The sequence below is a fragment of the Dasypus novemcinctus genome, chromosome 14, assembly GCF_030445035.2.
Source record: "Dasypus novemcinctus isolate mDasNov1 chromosome 14, mDasNov1.1.hap2, whole genome shotgun sequence".
In the NCBI taxonomy this organism is placed as follows: domain Eukaryota; kingdom Metazoa; phylum Chordata; class Mammalia; order Cingulata; family Dasypodidae; genus Dasypus; species Dasypus novemcinctus.
The window spans coordinates 104796184-104814494 of record NC_080686.1 but is presented as its reverse complement, the minus strand read 5'-3'; the positions used below and the strand labels follow the sequence as shown (position 1 = coordinate 104814494).

The 18311-nt window shown below is 61.6% G+C and overlaps 1 protein-coding gene across 1 annotated transcript; it reads left to right on the top strand.

Moving 5' to 3' along the window:
• The first annotated feature begins 1044 nt into the window (after nucleotides 1–1044).
• Nucleotides 1045–16805, top strand: LOC139436387 (uncharacterized). Its single transcript, XM_071207789.1, has 5 exons — nucleotides 1045–1210; nucleotides 3190–4665; nucleotides 15350–15426; nucleotides 15607–15742; nucleotides 16519–16805. The coding sequence occupies exons 1-5, from the start codon at nucleotides 1045–1047 to the stop codon at nucleotides 16803–16805; spliced, it is 2142 nt and encodes a 713-aa protein (XP_071063890.1).
• Nucleotides 16806–18311: the final 1506 nt, after the last annotated feature.

Here is an 18311-nt window from a genome sequence, read left to right as displayed (position 1 = left end):
GGTCGGCGGGAGGCCGAGATGCCACCCCTGAGAGCTGGCCGGGGACAGCAGGGCCACGGGGTGCAGGGGAGGGAGCCCTGCCCTCCTGAGTCCCACCTCAGCCCGGGCCAGCACACGGCACCCTCCCCAGAAAGGCCCGCGCTGTAGAGCTGGGTGAAGTCCCGGGGGGGCTGTGTGGCCTCTGGGCAGGGGGGCCACCTCTCTGAGCCACAGCATCCACATCAGTAGAGCAGCCTCGGGGTGCCAGCTGTGGGGGCTGTTGGGATGAAATGCAGGGGAAGGGGCAAGGCACTCAACTTCGCACCACTGACGTGCATTTACTAAGCACCTACAATGCATGCGTCTTGGCGTGCAACTGGGGGAAGCAGAGACAAACAAGGCACGATCCCTGCCCCTGGGGGGGTCCACAGCTCTAACCCACGGTGGCCGGTGTCCTGGCAGAGGTCAATACTAGGGCTCAACTCATCTGCCTGAGGGGTGGGGAAGGCTTTCCAAAGGAAGCAACATTTCACTGGGTTTTGAAGGATGAATAGGAGTTTGCCTCTCAGAGAAGCAAGTGAGGGCAGCACTAGGGGAACAGAGGCTCTTACATACATGATGCAGGCCCTGTGGTGGGAGGTGCAAGAGGCCCTAGGCAGGGGACAGGCCACTCCCTCCCTGGCCTCAGTTTCCTTGTCTACAAACGAAGGATAAAAATACCAGCCTGCCAAATGAGATAATGGCCGTGGAAAATGCCGGGCGAGCGCTAACGTTCCATATTTAATTTCCCATGTTCTTTTTGGAGCCCAGGGTTATTTCTGTCCACACTCAGCTATTTCCAGCCTGGAGCGCGTCCTTTCCCACAGAGGCAGGGCACGTGGCGCGGGACAAAGATGTTCTCCCGTGAAGCCACGCAGACCCCGGGGCGGGCAGGGTCCGGCCGTGGTGCTCCCCACCCCAGGCAGCCCGGCCGGGGGCCCGGGCCCGAGCATCCCAGCCCAAGGCCTCCCTCTACAGAGGGGGCCGGAGGCCGGCGGGGGGGTCCAGGCGAGAAGCGCCTCCGACATGCGGGACCCCCTGCCGCCCAGCGCCCCGCCCTCCCGCTGCCGGCCCGAGGCCCGGTGCCAACGCCCCCCCCCGCCCCCCACTTCCAACGCCCCCCCCGCCCCCGCTTCCACAGCAGAAGGCAGGCCCGAGGACCGGCCCGGAGGCTGGGCCCCGGGTGGGCAAGGTGGGACCAGGGGGAGCAGGCAGGTCTCCCTTGGCTGTGCGCCGCCCCCCAACCCGGGCAGCCGCTGCCCTCCTGCCAGAGCCCTCTGCTGGCCGGAAGTGGCCCAACCCACTCCTCTGTGAAAGCCCCCCGTCACCCATCTCCCACCCCAGGACCCCGCCAGGGGCCCTTCCAGGCTCTCCCTGGTGGGGGATGGGGGTGGCAGGGGGGAGCTGGGGGGCTGGGGTAGGCGGGGCAGGGGCAGGCCGGAGCCAGTGCGGGGAGGGACAGCTTGGCGAGGAGGGGGTGGGGCCACTGCCCGGCGGGTGGTGGTAGCGCCCAGGCAGGACGGCCTGGGTCCCGGGAGGGGCTGGGGGCACAGGGATCCCCGCCAGGACTGAGCCCCTGGACCTGCAGCCTGGGGAATTCCGGAAACAGCCCCAGCTCAGGGTCCCTGGCAGCGCCCCGTCCCACCGGGGCAGGGGGCCCCTGCAGAACCGCTGGTGGGCTCCTCCAGCCCGGGGCGCCTTGCTGCATTGTCCCCCAACGCCCACGCCATGGAGCGGCCTCGGGCGTCCCACCCACGCCAGGTGTCCTTCCACCCCCACCTCCGGGCTGCGCCCACCGCCCTTGGAGGCCAGGTGGACGCTCCAGGGGGCACCCCCACCCCAAGCCCAGCCCCCCTGGCGGGCACCGGCCCCAGGTCACGGTCCCAGCTTCCGAGGGGGTGGCGCCCTCTGCACCCCGCTTCTGGCCTCCCTCCACGGGTGCCCGGGGATTGAGGACTGCGGGAGAAAGTGCAGATGGAGACCCCCAAAAGAGGGGTTCAAATCCCGGCTCCGCCCCACGGGCTGTGTGGCTCTGGGGGCCCCTGCCCCCCTGTGCCTCTGTGGCCTTCTCAGGGTCACCACAAGGAGGAACGAGAAGTCCTATTGATGACGTCCCAGCCCGGCCTCGAGCCAAACCCTGTGCTGAATGAACAGCCCCTGAGCCGCGGCCCAGGCAGCCGGGAAAGGGCCCTGGGTGGGACACCCGCTGCGCCGCGGCTCCCTCCAGCATGCCGGGAAACTTAGACGGGCCTAGGGACCGGCCCCTGGGACCCCCCCTTCTGCATCCTCCCGCACCCCGCCCTGCCATTCCGCTGGGGACCCCCATGCTGCCTGTTGGGGGCGGGTGTCTTTGGACCCCGACATGACGCGCCACCCTGGAGACCCGGGGGGGGAGCTAAGGGACGCCGGGGGCTGTCACCGGGGGCTCTGGGCAGGGCCAGGCAGAAGCTGGTGGGTGCTGGCCCAGAAAGCCTCCCGCTTCGCCGCCTGGCAGCAGGCTGCTGTGACATACGGCCCCCTGCCCCCGCCCGCCGCTGCCCGCCCCCGCACCTCCTGGCCCTCTCTAGCTGGACCCCGCAGGCTGTGGGGGTGGCCGCCCGCCCCAGGACCCCGGGACCCAGCTCAGAGCCACGGGGGGTGCGCCGGCCCCCGGGGTGGGAGGCGGGCCGGGGACTCCCTCCCACTGCCCTGGGTGCCCCAGCGAGGGAGAGCGGCCTCTCGGCAGCTGTGGCCACCCTCGCCGGGGGTTGGCCTGTCATTCAGAAAGAGCAGGTGGCCAGCCCAGAGACGCCCAGGGGACAGGCCACAGCGGGGAGACCCCCGCCATTGCCCCTCCGTCAAACTGCGGCACAGGTGCACTGAGGGCAGAGGCGGGGTCGGGCTGAGCAAGCCGCAGCCCCCTGGCAGCTGCCCTCTCTCGGCTCCCTCCGGGCCCCGGCTCTGCCAGCTCCGTGGAGCCCCCTCCAGCCCCGCCTCCTGGCCCCCCCGCGAGCTCTCCCCGTCTCTCAGGCCCCGGCCTCTGCCCCCCACAGGCCAGGCTGCAGCAGGCCGGCCCACCCCCAGCGTCCCCACGCGCCCCTGGAGCTCCTCCCTGCCCTCTGCCCCCACCGGCCTCAGCCCCTGGCCCGGCCCCCCGCCTCTGTGCCTTCGAACGCGCTGTGCCTTCTGCAGCCCTGCTCTTCCAGGCAAGGGAGCGCTGGCTTGCCCCTCAGGGCCCAGTGCTGCCCGGTGCCCCTGCCAACCTTGGGCCCCTCCTCAAGGACCACTGCCTCCCCCATCAGACCGTGGGGCGGTGGCCCCCCATGTGCCAGCCCCAAGCACAGGGCCTGGCCCGAGCAGACCCCAGGGACACGGTCACGGTGCCTGTGAAGGTGCGTTCCCGGGCCACCGCCCCCGCCCACCCCCCACGTCCCCGCTCCAGACTTGGCAGCGGCTGCTTGCCCTCGGAGGACGCGGCTGCGCCAGCCACTGACATCAGCCAATGTTCCCGCCACCGCCGACTCACGACGGGAACACCGAGGCCCTGCCCGTGGCCCCCGCCCTGCCAGCCCCGGGCCCCCACCCCGTCAGCAGCCCTGCCCGTGGCCCCCACCCGCCAGCAGCCCCGGGCCCCCACCCCCTCAGCAGCCCTGCCCGTGGCCCCCACCCCGCCAGCAGCCCCGGGCCCCCACCCCGCCAGCAGCCCCGGGCCCCCACCCCGCCAGCAGCCCCGGGACCCTACCCCGCCAGCAGCCCTGCCCGTGGCCCCCACCCCCGCCAGCAGCCCCGGGCCCCCACCCCGCCAGCAGCCCCGGGCCCCCACCCCTGCCAGCAGCCCCCGGCCCCCACCTCCGCCAGCAGCCCCGGGCCCCCACCCCGCCAGCAGCCCTGCCCGTGGCCCCCACCCCACCAGCAGCCCCGGGGCCCCCACCCCCGCCAGCAGCCCTCGGCCCCCACCCCGCCAGCAGCTCTGCCCGTGGCCCCCACCCCGCCAGCAGCCCCGGGCCCCCAACCCGCCAGCAGCCCCGGGCCCCCACCCCGCCAGCAGCCCTGCCCGTGGCCCCCACCCCGCCAGCAGCCCCGGGCCCCCACCCCGCCAGCAGCTCTGCCCGTGGCCCCCACCCCGCCAGCAGCCCCGGGCCCCCAACCCGCCAGCAGCCCTGCCTGTGGCCCCCACCCCGTCAGCAGCCCCGGGCCCCCACCCCGCCAGCAGCCCTGCCCGTGGCCCCCACCCCGTCAGCAGCCCCGGGCCCCCACCCCGCCAGCAGCCCTGCCCGTGGCCCCCACCCCGCCAGCAGCCCCGGGCCCCCACCCCGCCAGCAGCCCTGCCCGTGGCCCCCACCCTGTCAGCAGCCCCGGGCCCCCACCCCCGCCAGCAGCCCTGCCCGTGGCCCCCACCCCGCCAGCAACCCCTGACCCCCACCCCGCCAGCAGCCCCGGGCCCCCACCCTGCCAGCAGCCCTGCCCGTGGCCCCCACCCCGTCAGCAGCCCCGGGCCCCCACCCCGCCAGCAACCCCCAGCCCCCACCCCGCCAGCAACCCCCAGCCCCCACCCCGCCAGCAGCCCCCAGCCCCCACCCCATCAGCAGCCCCGGGCCCCCACCCCATCAGCAGCCCCGGGCCCCCACCCCGCCAGCAGCCCCGGGCCCCCACCCCATCAGCAGCCCTGCCCGTGGCCCCCACCCTGGCGTCGTTCCCATGGAGCCCCAAGTTCCCTGGGCTCTGTGCCCCCTGCGCTCGTGTTCCAGCCCTGGGGGGGGGGCAGGACCTACAGATGAGGAAACTGAGGCCCGGGGAGCGATGGAGCCCGTGGGCCCAAGTTCCCACCCGCCCCCAGGACCCAGAAGTAGGATCCCCGCCCCACCGCCATCTCTCTCCTGGGGGGCGCCAGGCGTGCCCCTCACCTTGGCACTTCCCAGGGGAGACAAGCCCCAGGCAAGAGGACCCGGGGACCCGCCGGTCACGTCACAGAGCAGGACACTGAGCCCGACAGGGAACCCAGAGCAGAGCGCCGCCTCTCGGGCCCTCTGCCCCCCGCCCCGACCGGCCCTGAGCTGGGCAGGCCTGGGTCAGCACAGCAGCGGGGACGCTTCTGCCCCAGCCCGCGCCTCGGTCTCCTCGGCTGTGCGAGGGGAGGAACCGAAGCTTCCGTAAAGGGCGCGGGGCTGAGTGCGGGCTGCACCGCCGACCCCGGCCGGGCAGCAGCCCCCGCTCCAGCCAGGAGCCGCACCAGGGTCCGAGACCGCCTCCAGCTGGCCCCCGCCCACCCCGAGAGGGAGTGGGACAACAGCCCCCCACCAGGCCTGCCCGCCGGCACGGGGCTCTGTCCACTTTCAGGACACTTTGCAGATGGATGAACGGATTTAAACAAAAATGCATACTCTACGGAAATGCAGCGGACCAATTTATAAGATGAAATGACATCAGCGGTCACGCAGGGCTGGGAAGGCGTGCTAAGGGGTGTGGGGCCTTTCTTTTCAGAGTAATGAGATGGCTCTAAAATTTTTTGTAGCGATGAACACACAGCACTGTGATTATACTAAAAGCCCTGCTGACACACTTTGGATAGCTCGTGTGGCGTGTGACTATGTCTCAATAAAACTGCTTAATAAATAACTGTGCAAGAAGAGCCAGAAATAGCAGCTATGTACCGCAGGGGAAACGTAAGGAGATTGAGAGGTGAAGAATTTTCTTGTTTATTTGTTTTTTGCTTATTGTTATTGTTATTGAAATAATGAAAATGCTGTAATGATTGCAGTGACGAATGCACAACCATGTGATTATACCAAATAGTACGGATTGGACACTGGATGAATTGTGCTCCTTATAATATGTACCACTGAAGTTGTTTTTTCAAAAAGAAAAGAGAATGTATTGGGGGTCCATGTCCATTTTTAACACCATGTGTTTACCATCTGCAATGGCACATCATATCTGTAAACGTTCAGCCGCATTATTTGAAGCAGATATTTTGTCTTAGCACATTTTGAATTAAAAACTCATACAATTTCAGCAGAGAAGGTGTGACACAGGCAAGGGAGGGCAGGGCGGGAGTTCTGCTCGCAGTCCAGGTGTGACGAGGGCACGGCCACATCTACACAGCAGTGGACGCTACGGAGGAGGGAGGGCACCTGCAGGGGTGGCAGCACAGCCCACTGAGGGCGCAGGTTAGCCCCGCTCCTCGCCGTCGGCTCTGCTCTGCTCTCCACGGTCACGGGAAGCTGGGGACAGGGAGCTGTTTACTGGTTGACAGCGGATGGACATCGACCGAGGCGTCCACGTGGGCCAGCTGCCTCAGCCGAGACCAGAGAGGGCCCTCCCGGGGCCAAGCACCGCCCTCCCCAGAGCTAAGCACCGCCTTCCCCCGGGCCAAGCACCGCCTTCCCCTGGGCCAAGCACTGCCCTCCCCAGAGTTAAGCACCGCCCTCTCTGGGCCAAGCACCGCCTTCGCTCCGTTGGCAAGACCAGAAGTCCCAAGACTGCATCTTAGCGTGGACAGGGCTTCTCTTTGGGGATGGAAAGGCTTTGGTAACTGGTGCTGATGGCAGCAGTTGTGGATGTAGTGAACGCTGGGAATGGTTAGATGGGAAATGTTACATTGTATATATGTTACCCTGGCACAAATTTAAAAATAGAAAATAGAAGTATTCCTGGGAGGAGTGCAAAGAGCCCCCCGCACCCTGGTGCTATCCAAGGGGGCCAGCCTGGGGCTCTGGGGCCGTGTGAGGCTGGGGTCCACTCGGGTGGTGGCGAGTGGGAGCCGGACCCTGAGCCGTGTCTCCTGCCATCGCTCTGTGACCCGGCCGGGCACCTGCTCAGGGCTCAGCCTCCTCCCCGCAGAGCGTGAGGCTGGGCCTTGGGATGTGCTAGAGCCGGACCCCCGCAGTGCCCCCAGTCCCTGCCTCACCTCTGTGCTGGCTGCCCACACACCTGTACGCCTGCCAGCACACTTGTACGCCTGCCAGCACACCTGCACGCCCGCCGGCACACCTGCATACCTGCGCTACCCTCTGCCAACTCGCGCGCCCATACTCGTCCCTCGGGGCACCGCCTGGCACATCCTGCCCGGGGGGCGTCCTCCCGCTGGCACTCTGAGTAAGGCGGCCCTGTGCCCCACTCCCACGGCCACGCTGACGGCTGTCAGCCAGGTTCACGCCTCTTCCCCAGGGCCCACGAGCTCCACTGAGGCAGGGGTCACGCCGGGTGTGTCTCCCGCCCCTCCCTGCCTCACCTAGCACCCGGCACCGAGGAGCAGCTCCGGGAAGGCTGGGGGACCGACAGGCAGGGACTTGGGGTGGGGCCGTGGACAGCAAGGACAGGCACCATGATTCTGGTCTCCCAGAACCGTTCACACGTGGGTCTCGCATCATCCACACAAGACCCCTGGGAAGGAGAGGTGACCTTTGTCCCATGCCACAGATGGGGAAACTGAGGCTTGGCAAGGTGAACAGACCTGCTCAAGCTCACATTGGGAGACACAGCCAGGAGCTCCGTGGAGTGGACAGTTCACGCCTTCCCCTGACCCTCCCCAGCACGACACTGGCGACAAACTGGACTCCTACCTTGGCTGAGGACCCCTCCCCCAGATTCTGGTCCCCCTGCCCAGAAATTGGCATGTCCAACTCAGGTGCCCGGGCACCTGTGCACACCCACAAGCTGCCTGGCCCCCCAGACCGTCTGTCTCTCCAGCTGTGCCAGCCCACGTCCCAGCCAGGTTGTGCATGGGGGTGGGGGTGGGGAGGGAGCCTTGAGAATTTGCAGGTGGGCTTGGGGGAAGGGGCAGGTACATTGCAAGATGAGTGACAGGGTGGCAGGAGCCTGGGGAAGGAGCTAGTCCTGTCATCCCACGTCCAGATCCTTCACAGTGGGAGGTTAAGGACACAGGTGAGAGGGCCACACCCAAAGTCTGCTGGCCCTGTCCGTCCAGGCCCCTGAGGTGAGGATCTGGGCACCGGGCCACCGTGCTCCAGCTGGAGGTGAGGGCACTGAGAGATCCGGCTTTAGGACACGGCCTGACCTCATTTGTTTCCTGAGCCTTGACCTTGCTCACAAACTGACCCTAGCGTGGCACGCTCTGAGCCCTGCCCTGGCCACACCCTGAGCCCTGACCCTGCTCACACTGGATCCTAGCCCTGGTCAAAGGCTGAACTCTCCCTAATGAGCATAGATGCAGGAATTCTCCACACAATACTTGCAAATAGAATCCAACAGCATATGAAAAGAATTACACGCCACAAGTGGAATTTATTCCTGGCATGCAAGGGTGGTTCGACATAAGAGATGCAATTAACAAATACAGAACATTAACAAATTACAGGAAAAAAAACACATGATCATCTTGATCAATGCAGAAAAGGCTTTTGACCAAACCCACATCTTATCTGGATAAAAGCACTTGGAAAGATAGCAATAGAAGGAAATTTCCTCATCATGATAGAGGGCGTAAGTGACAAACCCACAGCTAACATCGCACCCAATGGGGAGATGATGAAACTTTCCCCTCTAAGATCAGGAACAAGACAAGGATGCCCACTGTCTCTACTGTTATTTAACATCGTGCTAGAAGTTCAAGCTAAAGCAATTAGGCAAGAAAAAGAAGTAAAAGGCATCCAAATTGGAAAAGAAGAAGAAAAACTCTCACTATTCCCAGATGACATGATCCTATATTTAGAAATACTGCAATGTCTATGACAAAGCTACTTGAGATAATAAATTCAGCAAGGTGGCAGTATACAAGATCAACACGCAAAAATCAATAATGCTTCTATTCACTAGTACCGAACAATCTGAAGAGGAAATCAGGGGGAAATTTTCATTTACAATAGCCACAAAAAGACTCAAATAGTAGGAATCAATTTAACCAAAGTCATATAGGACTTAAATGCAAGAAACTACAAAACAGTGCTAAATGAAATCAATGAAGACCTAAACAAATGGAAAAACATTATGTGTTCACAGACTGGAAGACTAAATATCATGAAGATGTCAATCCTACCCAAACTGATATGTAGATTCGACACAGTCCCAATCAAAATTCCAACAGCCTACTTTATAGAAATTGGAATGTCAATTACCAAATTTATTTGGAAGGGAAAGTGCACCCAAATAGCCAAAAGCATTCTAAAAAAAAGGAGCGCCATGTGGGAGGACTTTCACTGCCTGAACTTGAAACATAGTACAAAGCTCAGTGGTACTGGTGTTACCGGATTTTATCCAGGTTCTTGGCCATGCTGCAGAAATGAATTTCAAGGGCATGCCAGGTGAGTTAGGTCAGTAATTTATTCAGGTAGGAAGGGAAGAGATGTGGGAGAAAATAATAGAGCAGGGGTCCCAGGTAGAGAGGAAGGGGGTGAAAAGGGGTAAAGAGGGCTGATCTACAGGCTACAATTCCCCACTGTAGATGATAAATGCCCAGGTTTACTTGCGTGGCCACATGGCAGAGGAAAAATGGCGAGAGCGGTGCACAGAGGGCAGGAATGGTTCCGGAGGCAAGAGAGCATGAGTGCAACCCCTCGGTCAGGCCTTGCGCCTGCTTTTTGAACTATTATTCCCCCTTCTGCTAATGGCAGGGGCGGGGTTCCAGCTGTTGGCTGTTTTGATTGATCACCCCCAGTCAACCCCCCAGGAGGGCCCAATGATACAGCCCTTGGGAACACCTGCGGCTTCTCCTGGCCTCCGGAGGAAGTCTTGTTCTGAACGGCAGGATCTTGGGGGCGGGGTCTTCCGGCAGCCATTTGGGGGTTACTGATGTCCACGTGGACTTTCTGCCAGGTTCCAGATCCACCTATTGATTTCCTGTCTTACTAGCCTGCTTCATTGGCATAAAGACAGACACATCCACCAATGGAGTAGAATTGAGAGTCTGGAAATACACCCTCGCCTCTATGGCCAGCTGGTTTCGAGAATCCTACCAAGTCTGCGTTGAGGACAGGGGCTCTTCAACAGTTGGTGCCGGGAGAACTGGATCTCCATTAACAAAAGAATGAAAGAGGACCCCTATCTCACTTTCTATATAAAAATCAACTCAAAATGAATCAAAGACTTGCATAAAAAAGCCAGGACCATAAAACCACTAGAAGAAAATGTAGGGAACAACTTCAAGACCTTGTGGTAGGGGGTGGTTTCTTGGATCAAATACCCAAAGCACGAGCAACAAAAGGAAAAATAAATAAATGGGACCTCCTCAAAATTAAATACTTTTGCACCTCAAAGGGCTTTGTCAAAAGGGTGAAAAGACAGCTGACTTCATGGGAGAAGACTTTGGAAATCACATATCAAATGAAGGTTTAAGATCCAGGATATATAAAGAGAGGCTACAACTCAATAATAAAAGATCAACAACCCAAGTTAAAAATGGGCAAAATATTCGAATAGACATTTGTCCAAAGAAGAACTACAGATGGCAAAAAAAAAAGTGAAAAAATGTTCAACTTCACTAGTGATTAGAGAAATGCAAATCAAATCTACAGTGAGATATCATTTCACACCTATTAGAATGGCCACTGTTAAAAAGACAGAGAACTGCAAGTGTTGGAGAGGATGTGAAGAAATAGGATGTGGAGAAATATGCACTGTTGGGAAGGTAGACTGTACAGCCACTGTGGAGGACTGTTTGGTAGTTCCCAAGGAAGTGGATTGCAGATTTGCCAGCCAGAAGAACTGAGAGCAGAGGCACAAGCACACATCAGCACACCTGTGTTCACAGTAGCGCTATTTTCAGTTGCCAAAAGTTGGGAACAGCCCAGGTGTCCATCAACCAGAGTGGATAAACAAACTGTGCTGTATACACGCGATGGAATATTATTGAGCTGTGAAAAGAAATGAGTTGTGAAGCTTATGACAACATGGATGAACCTGGAGGACATTGTGTTGAGTGCAGCAAGCCAGGCACAGAAGGACAAATATGGTGTGACTGTGCTCTTACGAACTAAATATATTGCATAATCTCATGGAGTTAATAATTTGAATATGGGTAGCCAGAAAATAGAATGAGAATAGAGAATGGAATGCCGAGGGTTGAGTTGTGCAGAATTGGTAAAAAGGATGTGTGCTAATCTTTGTAAATGAATAGAGAAGGTGAAAGCACATCACAGTGTTTGTAACTAGCAGTGCTGCTATGTGGGTAGGACAGTGGTTTAAAGGGAAAGTCTAAAGTCATGTAAATTACTGAAAGGAAAACTGAAAATTATAACATGGGACTGTACAGCATATTAAAACCTCATGTGAAATATGAATATGGGTAAAATTGCATATATACGACTGCTTTTCTTTGAAATTGAACGAGTATGTTAATGTTACAAGATATTAAAATCAAACAAACAAAAACAATACATGATGCTCAGTGAAAGAAACCAGTTACAAAGTACTACATAGTGTATGATTCCATTTATATAAATGTAAATATAAATCAGTTTATAAAGATGAAATTAGATTGGCAGTTATGTATGGCTGGGGAAGGATAGAAGGATTGAAATGTGACTGCCTCAGCATAAATTTGTTCTCAGAATAAAATTGTTCTAAAATTTTTCGTGGTGATGAATGCACAGCATTGCGATTATACTAAAAGCCATCGATGTACACTTTGAATAGATTGTATACTATGTGAATATATCTCAATACAACTGCTTTTTAAAAAAGTTAAATCCTGATCATATTCATATGCTGAGCCCTGACCCTGGTCACACTCTACACTCTGAGCCCTGGTCCTGGTCACACACTGAGCCCTGTCCCTTGGTCACATGCTGAGCCCTGGTCCTAGTCACAACTTGAGCCCTGGTCCTGGCCACACACTGAGCCCTGGTCCTGGTTACATGCTGAGTCCTGGTTCTGGTTGCACACTGAGCCCTGGTCCTGGTCATAACCTGAGCCCTGTCCCTGGTCACATGCTAAACCCTGACACTCCCCACAGTCTCCTCCATGGGCTTTGGACGGTACCAGTGTCCCCTCAATCTTGAACTCTCCCTGCAAGGGACCTAAGAGAAGTTTTGTTAATTAATTAGGTAGTAGACAAATAGCCTATTTGTTGCTTAGCCCCTGTCTTCTCTGTTAGTCTGCAGGTTCTGTACGAAGCTGCGTACCTGCCATGGAGTAGCACTCAGGGAATGTTTGAGTTGAATAATTGAATGAACGGCGTGGTCAGTCTTATGTCCGAGGCAAGCAGAAGAGGCAGCAGAGTGAGAGGCGAATCCTGTCCCTGCCCAGCTGTCCTGGAATTGGAGGGAGACCACTAGGCCCGAGCAGGGGGCGGCAGGTGGGGAAGGGGGTTCCAGGCAAGGACACAGCATCTGCAAAGCTTCTGGGGAGACAGAGCTTGGGGAGCTGCAGGTCATCCGAGGCAACGGGGGCTGAGCCAAACCAGACAGCAGGGAAGCTGGAGGGCTCGGCAAGGGCTGGCCTGGGCCCTGCACCTCCCTGGCCCAAGAGCCCTGCCACAGCCCTCATTCCCTGACTCCCCTGCAGCAGACCAGAGCCCGGGGCCTCACGGGCTGGCTGCGGTTGGCAGAGTGTGCCCTTGGCAAGCCCTTGGGCTGGTCTCTGCCTGTGCCCTCACCCCGCACCTCTGGGCTCTGGGCCACTCTGACACCAGGGTCGCCCTGTCCAGTTGTGTAGGTTGTGGACTTCAGTGGGGCCAGAAAATCCAGCGTGCTTAATTCCACCACCCTGTGCTCCGGGCACAGGCCTGAGTCCACCTGCATCTGTCCTCCCCAAGAGCAAACAGCTCCCGAGTCTCGGGGATTCAAAGCAACAAAGGCTTAGTTTCACGCGCGAGCCCGCTGCGAGTCCCGGCAGCCCCGCAGGGATTTCGCGGGAGCTAAGATCAGAGCCGCCGCTGCATCCACAGGAACGGCCTGTCTCATCGCTGGGCGGGCGGGGGTCTGGGAGGGCCTCGCGCTGGCCTCAGACACTGGGGTCGGGTGGCCGGTGGCACTTCGGCCAGCAGTTTGTGGGCCTGGTGCGGCCACGTGCCCGCCCAAGCTCTGGGGCGGGGGCAGGGCGGTCCTTCTGTGCCCGGGAGGGGCCCTGGAGGGGGTCTCCAGAGGGGGCTGCGCCCTGGACCGGAGGGCCTGCGTCTGCTCAGAAGACACTCTCCTCTGATCGTCTGACCCAGCCTCCCCGGTGGCCCCCTTTGGCCCCCGGGACCCCCTGCCCTGCCCCCCAGGCTGGGGTCTATGCAAACCCCAGCTCAGCTCCTCTTTGAAACCTCCTGGCTGCAGACACAGCAGGATTTCCCCATGGACGTCTCACGACCTCCCTGTCAGTCCCATCTGAGTACCCCACTGGACAAAGGAGGAAACTGAGGCTCCGAGGGTGAGGTCACTTGCCCAAGGGCACAGGGCTTGGCGTCCAGCTCGGCAGCCTCAGTTTCCCTCCCCCACGGCTGCCCGATGGCCCCAGCTGAGCTCAGCCTGCCTCCAGGGGCCTGGGCTGGGGTGGGGTCTCTAAAGGTGAGTCGGGGCCCCCCAGGCCATCGTCCCAAGGGCGGGGTTCTACCTGGCTTCTACCTCATGAGTGGGGGACCTTGGGCGAGCGGCCTGACCTTGTCTGGCATGGGCTGCTGGGGGCGCCGACTTGCCGCTGTGAGACCAGGCAGGGGACAGGCTCAAAAGGTAGGCGGCTCCAACGAGGGCACTGCCACCGGCTCTGTCGAGGTGCCTGGCGAGGCTGCGGAGAGGAATTTCAAGAGCACGTCAGGGGAGTTAGCCAGTCATTTGCCCAGGGAGCGAGGGACGAGAAATGGGAGAAAGTAACAGATCACGGGCCCCAGGTAGAGAGGAAGGGGTGAGAGGTGAAGAGGGCGGGCTCACAGCCTGCAGTTCCCGCTATAGATTGCAGATGCCCAGCTTTCCTCGCGTGTTGACCCGTGTCACGGAGAAGGCGGCCAGAATCGGGCTCCAAAGGGGAGAGCGCGCGCTCAGCCTGGCGCCTGCCTTCTGAGCTTTCCATTACTGCCCCCTGAGCCAATGGCCCTGGAGGAGCCAGCTGCTGCTGTTTTGACTGATCACCCCACCGTCCGCCCCAGGAGGCCCTGTGAGAAGGCCCTGGGGGATATCCGGGGCCTCTCCTGACTTCCGGAGGAGATCTCGTCCTGAATGGCGGGATCTGGGGGGGCCCTCCAGCCGCCGTCTCGGGGGTGCTGATGTCCACGGGGACGTCTCGCCAGGTTCCAGGTCCGCCTGTCCATTCCCTGCCTTCCCAGCCGGCTTCGGCCCAAGGGCTCGCGGGGCGCTGAAAACCCCGCAGCGCTGTGGGACCAGGAGCGCGCGAGGCCAGTGGGGGTTCCAGGCTCCGGGCAGCGCTCGGGGGGACCGAGCCCCCAGCGACCTCGCGGCCCAGGGCACAGTCGCAGGAAGCTGGGAGTGTGTGGGGGCCCTCGGGCTGGGCCTCCCTCCTGCCGTCCGTCGCCAGCAGGACCGAGGCTGCCCCGGTCGGGAAGTTCTGGGGAGCTCGGCCAACTCCCCCCTGCGACGCCCCTGCCACGACCTGGCGCTGCGTGTCGGCCGTCCTCGCTCACACAGAATGCAGACCTGTCGCCACCGGGGAGTCCCACCAGCCCGTCCTCCCTCCCCTCGGCCCGGGGGCTAGGCTGGCAGGGGTGGGGCCAGCAGGCCGGCGGGCGCCGCGCTCGGCTCACGGCCAAGGATGCCAGGCCCGGAGGGCTGAGCGAGGAGTGGCCACCCAGGCGCAGAACAGGCCCGTGGGCTCTTGGCCCCTGAGCTCCTGAGTCCATCCTGCCCAGGCCCACCCCCCAGCTGCAGCCGCGCCCCCGCTGCGCCCGCGCTGCCCACGCAGCTCAGCAAGCACCTTCAAGGCAGCGGGGCAGGGAGACGGACTGGCACAAAACCGGGCGCTGAGACTGGAAGTGGGAGCCAGTCGGAAACCCCGGTCCCCGGGCAGTGGTGGGGAGGGGACGAGGGTGGGGAGGGAGCAGAGGGCCCCGGGACGCACCGGGGGGCTCCCGGGTTCTGACTGGGGACTCGGGATGCCCACGTTGGGGTCGTGGAAGGGCAGGGGTGGTACGAACTCCGCATGCTTCCCGCTTTGCAAGGGAGAGCAGGTCCTGGGGAACCCCCTCCCCCACCCCACCCCACCCATGCCTCCCTCTCCCCCCCCGCACACCTGTGGGCAGGGCAGGACACCCCAGGTCCTTCTCAATGAATGAACAGACGGGGCGGGAGGCGCAGCAGGGGCTGGCTCTCCTCCAGCCTCAGCCGTCAGCGGGTGCCTGGGGGCCGGGGCGGCCCGGGCTGGGGGCCGGAGTGTGGCCTGAGCACTGCTCTGGAGCTTCTCCCTGAGATCCCCGAGTGGGAGCCCGCGTGTCTCTCAGTCCACCGCCTCGGGCCCCTCCTTCCAGGCCGAGCCAGCTTCTTCCGCGCGGAGGACGGCTACTGTGCAGCCCTGGCGCCCTCCAAGCCTTCTCTCGGGAGCCAGGTGACCCTTTCAATCAGACTGCGCCAGCCCCTGCTGGACCCACTTGGAGGGGAGAGGAGCCCTGCACCCTCAACGCCCTGCCATGGACCCTCCCCAGGGTCCCCGCCAGCGCCGCCCACAGAGGCCGCCCTGCGGGGCAACCGACTCCTGCCGCAGGGCCTTTGCGCTTGCCGCTCGCAGTCTCACCCCTTCTCGCCGCTTCCGGCCTCGGTGGTCCCTTCCCGAGCCCCAGCCCCCTGCTGTTTGCCTCCTGCCTCCGGCCTGGCCCCGCTGCTCCCGGCGCTGGCAGCAGCCGCCCTTCAGCATGCGTCGTCCGGTCCGATATGAACAGCCTCTGTCCGCGTCAGGTCTGGGAGGGCAGGGCTCTCCCTCTCTCACTACCCCTGACTCCTAGTGCCTGCGCTGGAGCCTGGCATGCAGTCGGCGCTCCGGAAGAACTTGTGGGAGGACTAAAGGAAGGGGCGGGGGGCTGGCCGGAGCACCCTGAGAGCTGATTCTGTGGGAAGCAGGAGGACCATGTGAGGGTTTAAGTCCCAGGGGGGCCACACGCCTGGGGAGAGGGGGCACACACCTGGGGAGAGGGGGCGCACACCTGGGGAGGGGGGCGCACACCTGGGGAGGGGGGGCACACAGCTGGGGAGGGGGGCGGCACGCCTGGGGAGGGGGGCGGCACGCCTGGGGAGAGGAGGCAGCACGCCTGGGGAGAGAGGGCGCACGCCTGGGGAGGGGGGCGCACGCCTGGGGAGAGGGGGCGCACGCCTGGGGAGGGGGGGCGCACGCCTGGGGAGGGGGGGCGCACGCCTGGGGAGGGGGGCGCACGCCTGGGGAGGGGGGACGCACGCCTGGGGAGGGGGCGCACGCCTGGGGAGGGGGGCGGCACGCCTGGGGAGGGGGCGCACGCCTGGGGAGGGGGTCTCCAGAACCTGAAGCTTCGTGACGCTCTCCTGGGGCCCCGGGCTTGGCACCCCCAACACCCGCGCAGGCCCCCTGAGTTCCCACCCGACGCTGGGGAGGAGGGGCCCTGTGCCCCATTACAGAGGGGGAACCCCAGGGGGCCCCCGGCCAGGGGGCTCCTCACCCCCTTCTCCGCAGCCCCGTGTCCCGGGCTGGGCCGAGAGGCAGCCCGCTTGGCGCCTGGCGCGCTCCCTGAGGGCTCCCACCGTCCTGCGGGGTCACTGAAGGCAGCCCCGGAGTCCCTCATTGCTGCGCCGCCGGGGGCCGCCCTGGCCGAGAGCCCGCCCACGTGTGAAGTGCTTCCTGGCGGAGCCTCCGGGGACGTCCCGCGGGCTGCCGCCGTGCAGCGCACGGAGGAGCAGGCTTCCTTCTGGGCTCATCCGCCAGGGCCTCGGGTCACCCTCCAGCTGGGACAGGAAGCCTGACAATCAGTGCGGCGCGCAGGGGAGGGGAGGCCAGCGCGGGCCTGGGGACACCAGCCGTCTGGCCGACAGCCAAGTGGCCGGGACGGAGCTCTGGTAGCCCTGCTCTCGGCCAGGGCCCCAGTGCCAGGCCTCACCCGCGCTGCCACTGCCCCCACTGTGCGAGCCAGGAGGGGCCATTTTATTGTCCCTACTGTGTGCCCCCCTGCACTGGCGTCCGAGGGGAGGCTAAAAGGCCCGGCCACAGCTCCAGGCCAGACACCACCATCCCTCCCCTGGACAGTGGCCTCCATGCCCCCACACTGCCCCACAGCCCACTGTCTACACCTGCACGTCTACACCTGTGCTGGCCAGTACAGGTGCCACTAGCCCTGTGTGGCTCCTGAGCACTTGACACATGGCCCATCCAAACTAAAATGTGCTGTAAGTGTGAAATAAATGCCTGATATGAAAAAAGCAATGCATAATAGCTCATTAAGGATTTTTACATTAATTACATGTTGAAATAATGTCGTGGATAAATTGGCATAAATAAAAAAGAGTCTTAAAATAAATTTCACTAGTTCCTTTAACGGGGTTAGTAGGAAATTGAGAATTACATTATGGGGCTGACATTAGATTTCTATTGAACAGCTCTGGTCTACACTGCCAACAGAGGGAGCCTTTCAAATCTAAGTCACATCTGTCCTCTCTTGCTTGAAGCCAAAAGTGTTTATGGCCAGTGTGGATTTTGCTACGACTCAGCCTCATTGCTCACCAATAACCCCATCTTCCAGCTGCCCCACCAATACCACATCCCTCCCACCTCTGGGCCCTTGCATAAGCTGTTCCCTCTGCCGGGAATGCCTTCCCGCTTCCCCCTTTGCCTGGGGCCATCCTCTCGGCTCTCACTGGAGGGTCACTCCTTCCTCGATCCTTCCCTGCCCACCCCCTGGCTGGTTGTGCTTCCTCTGGCCTGGCTTCAGCTGGGTTTGGTGGAGCTCCTCATCTCTGAGCCTCTGCTTGGTCTGTGAAATGGCAGCGATGCCAACAGGACCTCCCTCCCAGGGACAGCTCGAGCACTTGCATTCTTGTCAGCAGCACCGGGAATCTGGGTTTCTTTTTGTTGCATCATCTTGCTGTGCCAGCTCTCCATGTGTGTGGCACCACTCCTGGGCGGGCTGTGCTTTTTTTGTGCAGGGTGGCTCTCCTTGTGGGGTGCACTCCTTGCGTGTGGGGCTCCCCTATGCAGGGGACACCCCTGCGTGGCACGGCACTCCTTGCACGCATCAGCACTGCGCATGGGCCAGCTCCACACGGGTCAGGAGGCCCTGGGCTTGAACCCTGGCCCTCCCACGTGGTAGGCAGATGCTCTATCCATTGAGCCACATCTGCTTCCCAAAAATGGATTTTACATTTTTAAACGATTGGGAACAAATGCTAAAGAATGATATTTCATGACACATGAAAATGATGTGAAATTTGATTTTCCATGTCCATACGCAAAGTTCCAATAAAGCTTTATTTATG

Excerpts from the sequence above, each read along its gene's own strand:
- LOC139436387 (XM_071207789.1), top strand. The coding sequence starts at position 1,045 with ATGCGGGACCCCCTGCCGCCCAGCGCCCCGCCCTCCCGCTGCCGGCCC. Across the intron at positions 15,427-15,606 it reads AGCCTTCTCTCGGGAGCCAG|TCTCACCCCTTCTCGCCGCT; the intron begins GTGACCCTTTCA and ends TGCCGCTCGCAG. Across the intron at positions 15,743-16,518 it reads CCTTCAGCATGCGTCGTCCG|CCCCGTGTCCCGGGCTGGGC; the intron begins GTCCGATATGAA and ends CCTTCTCCGCAG.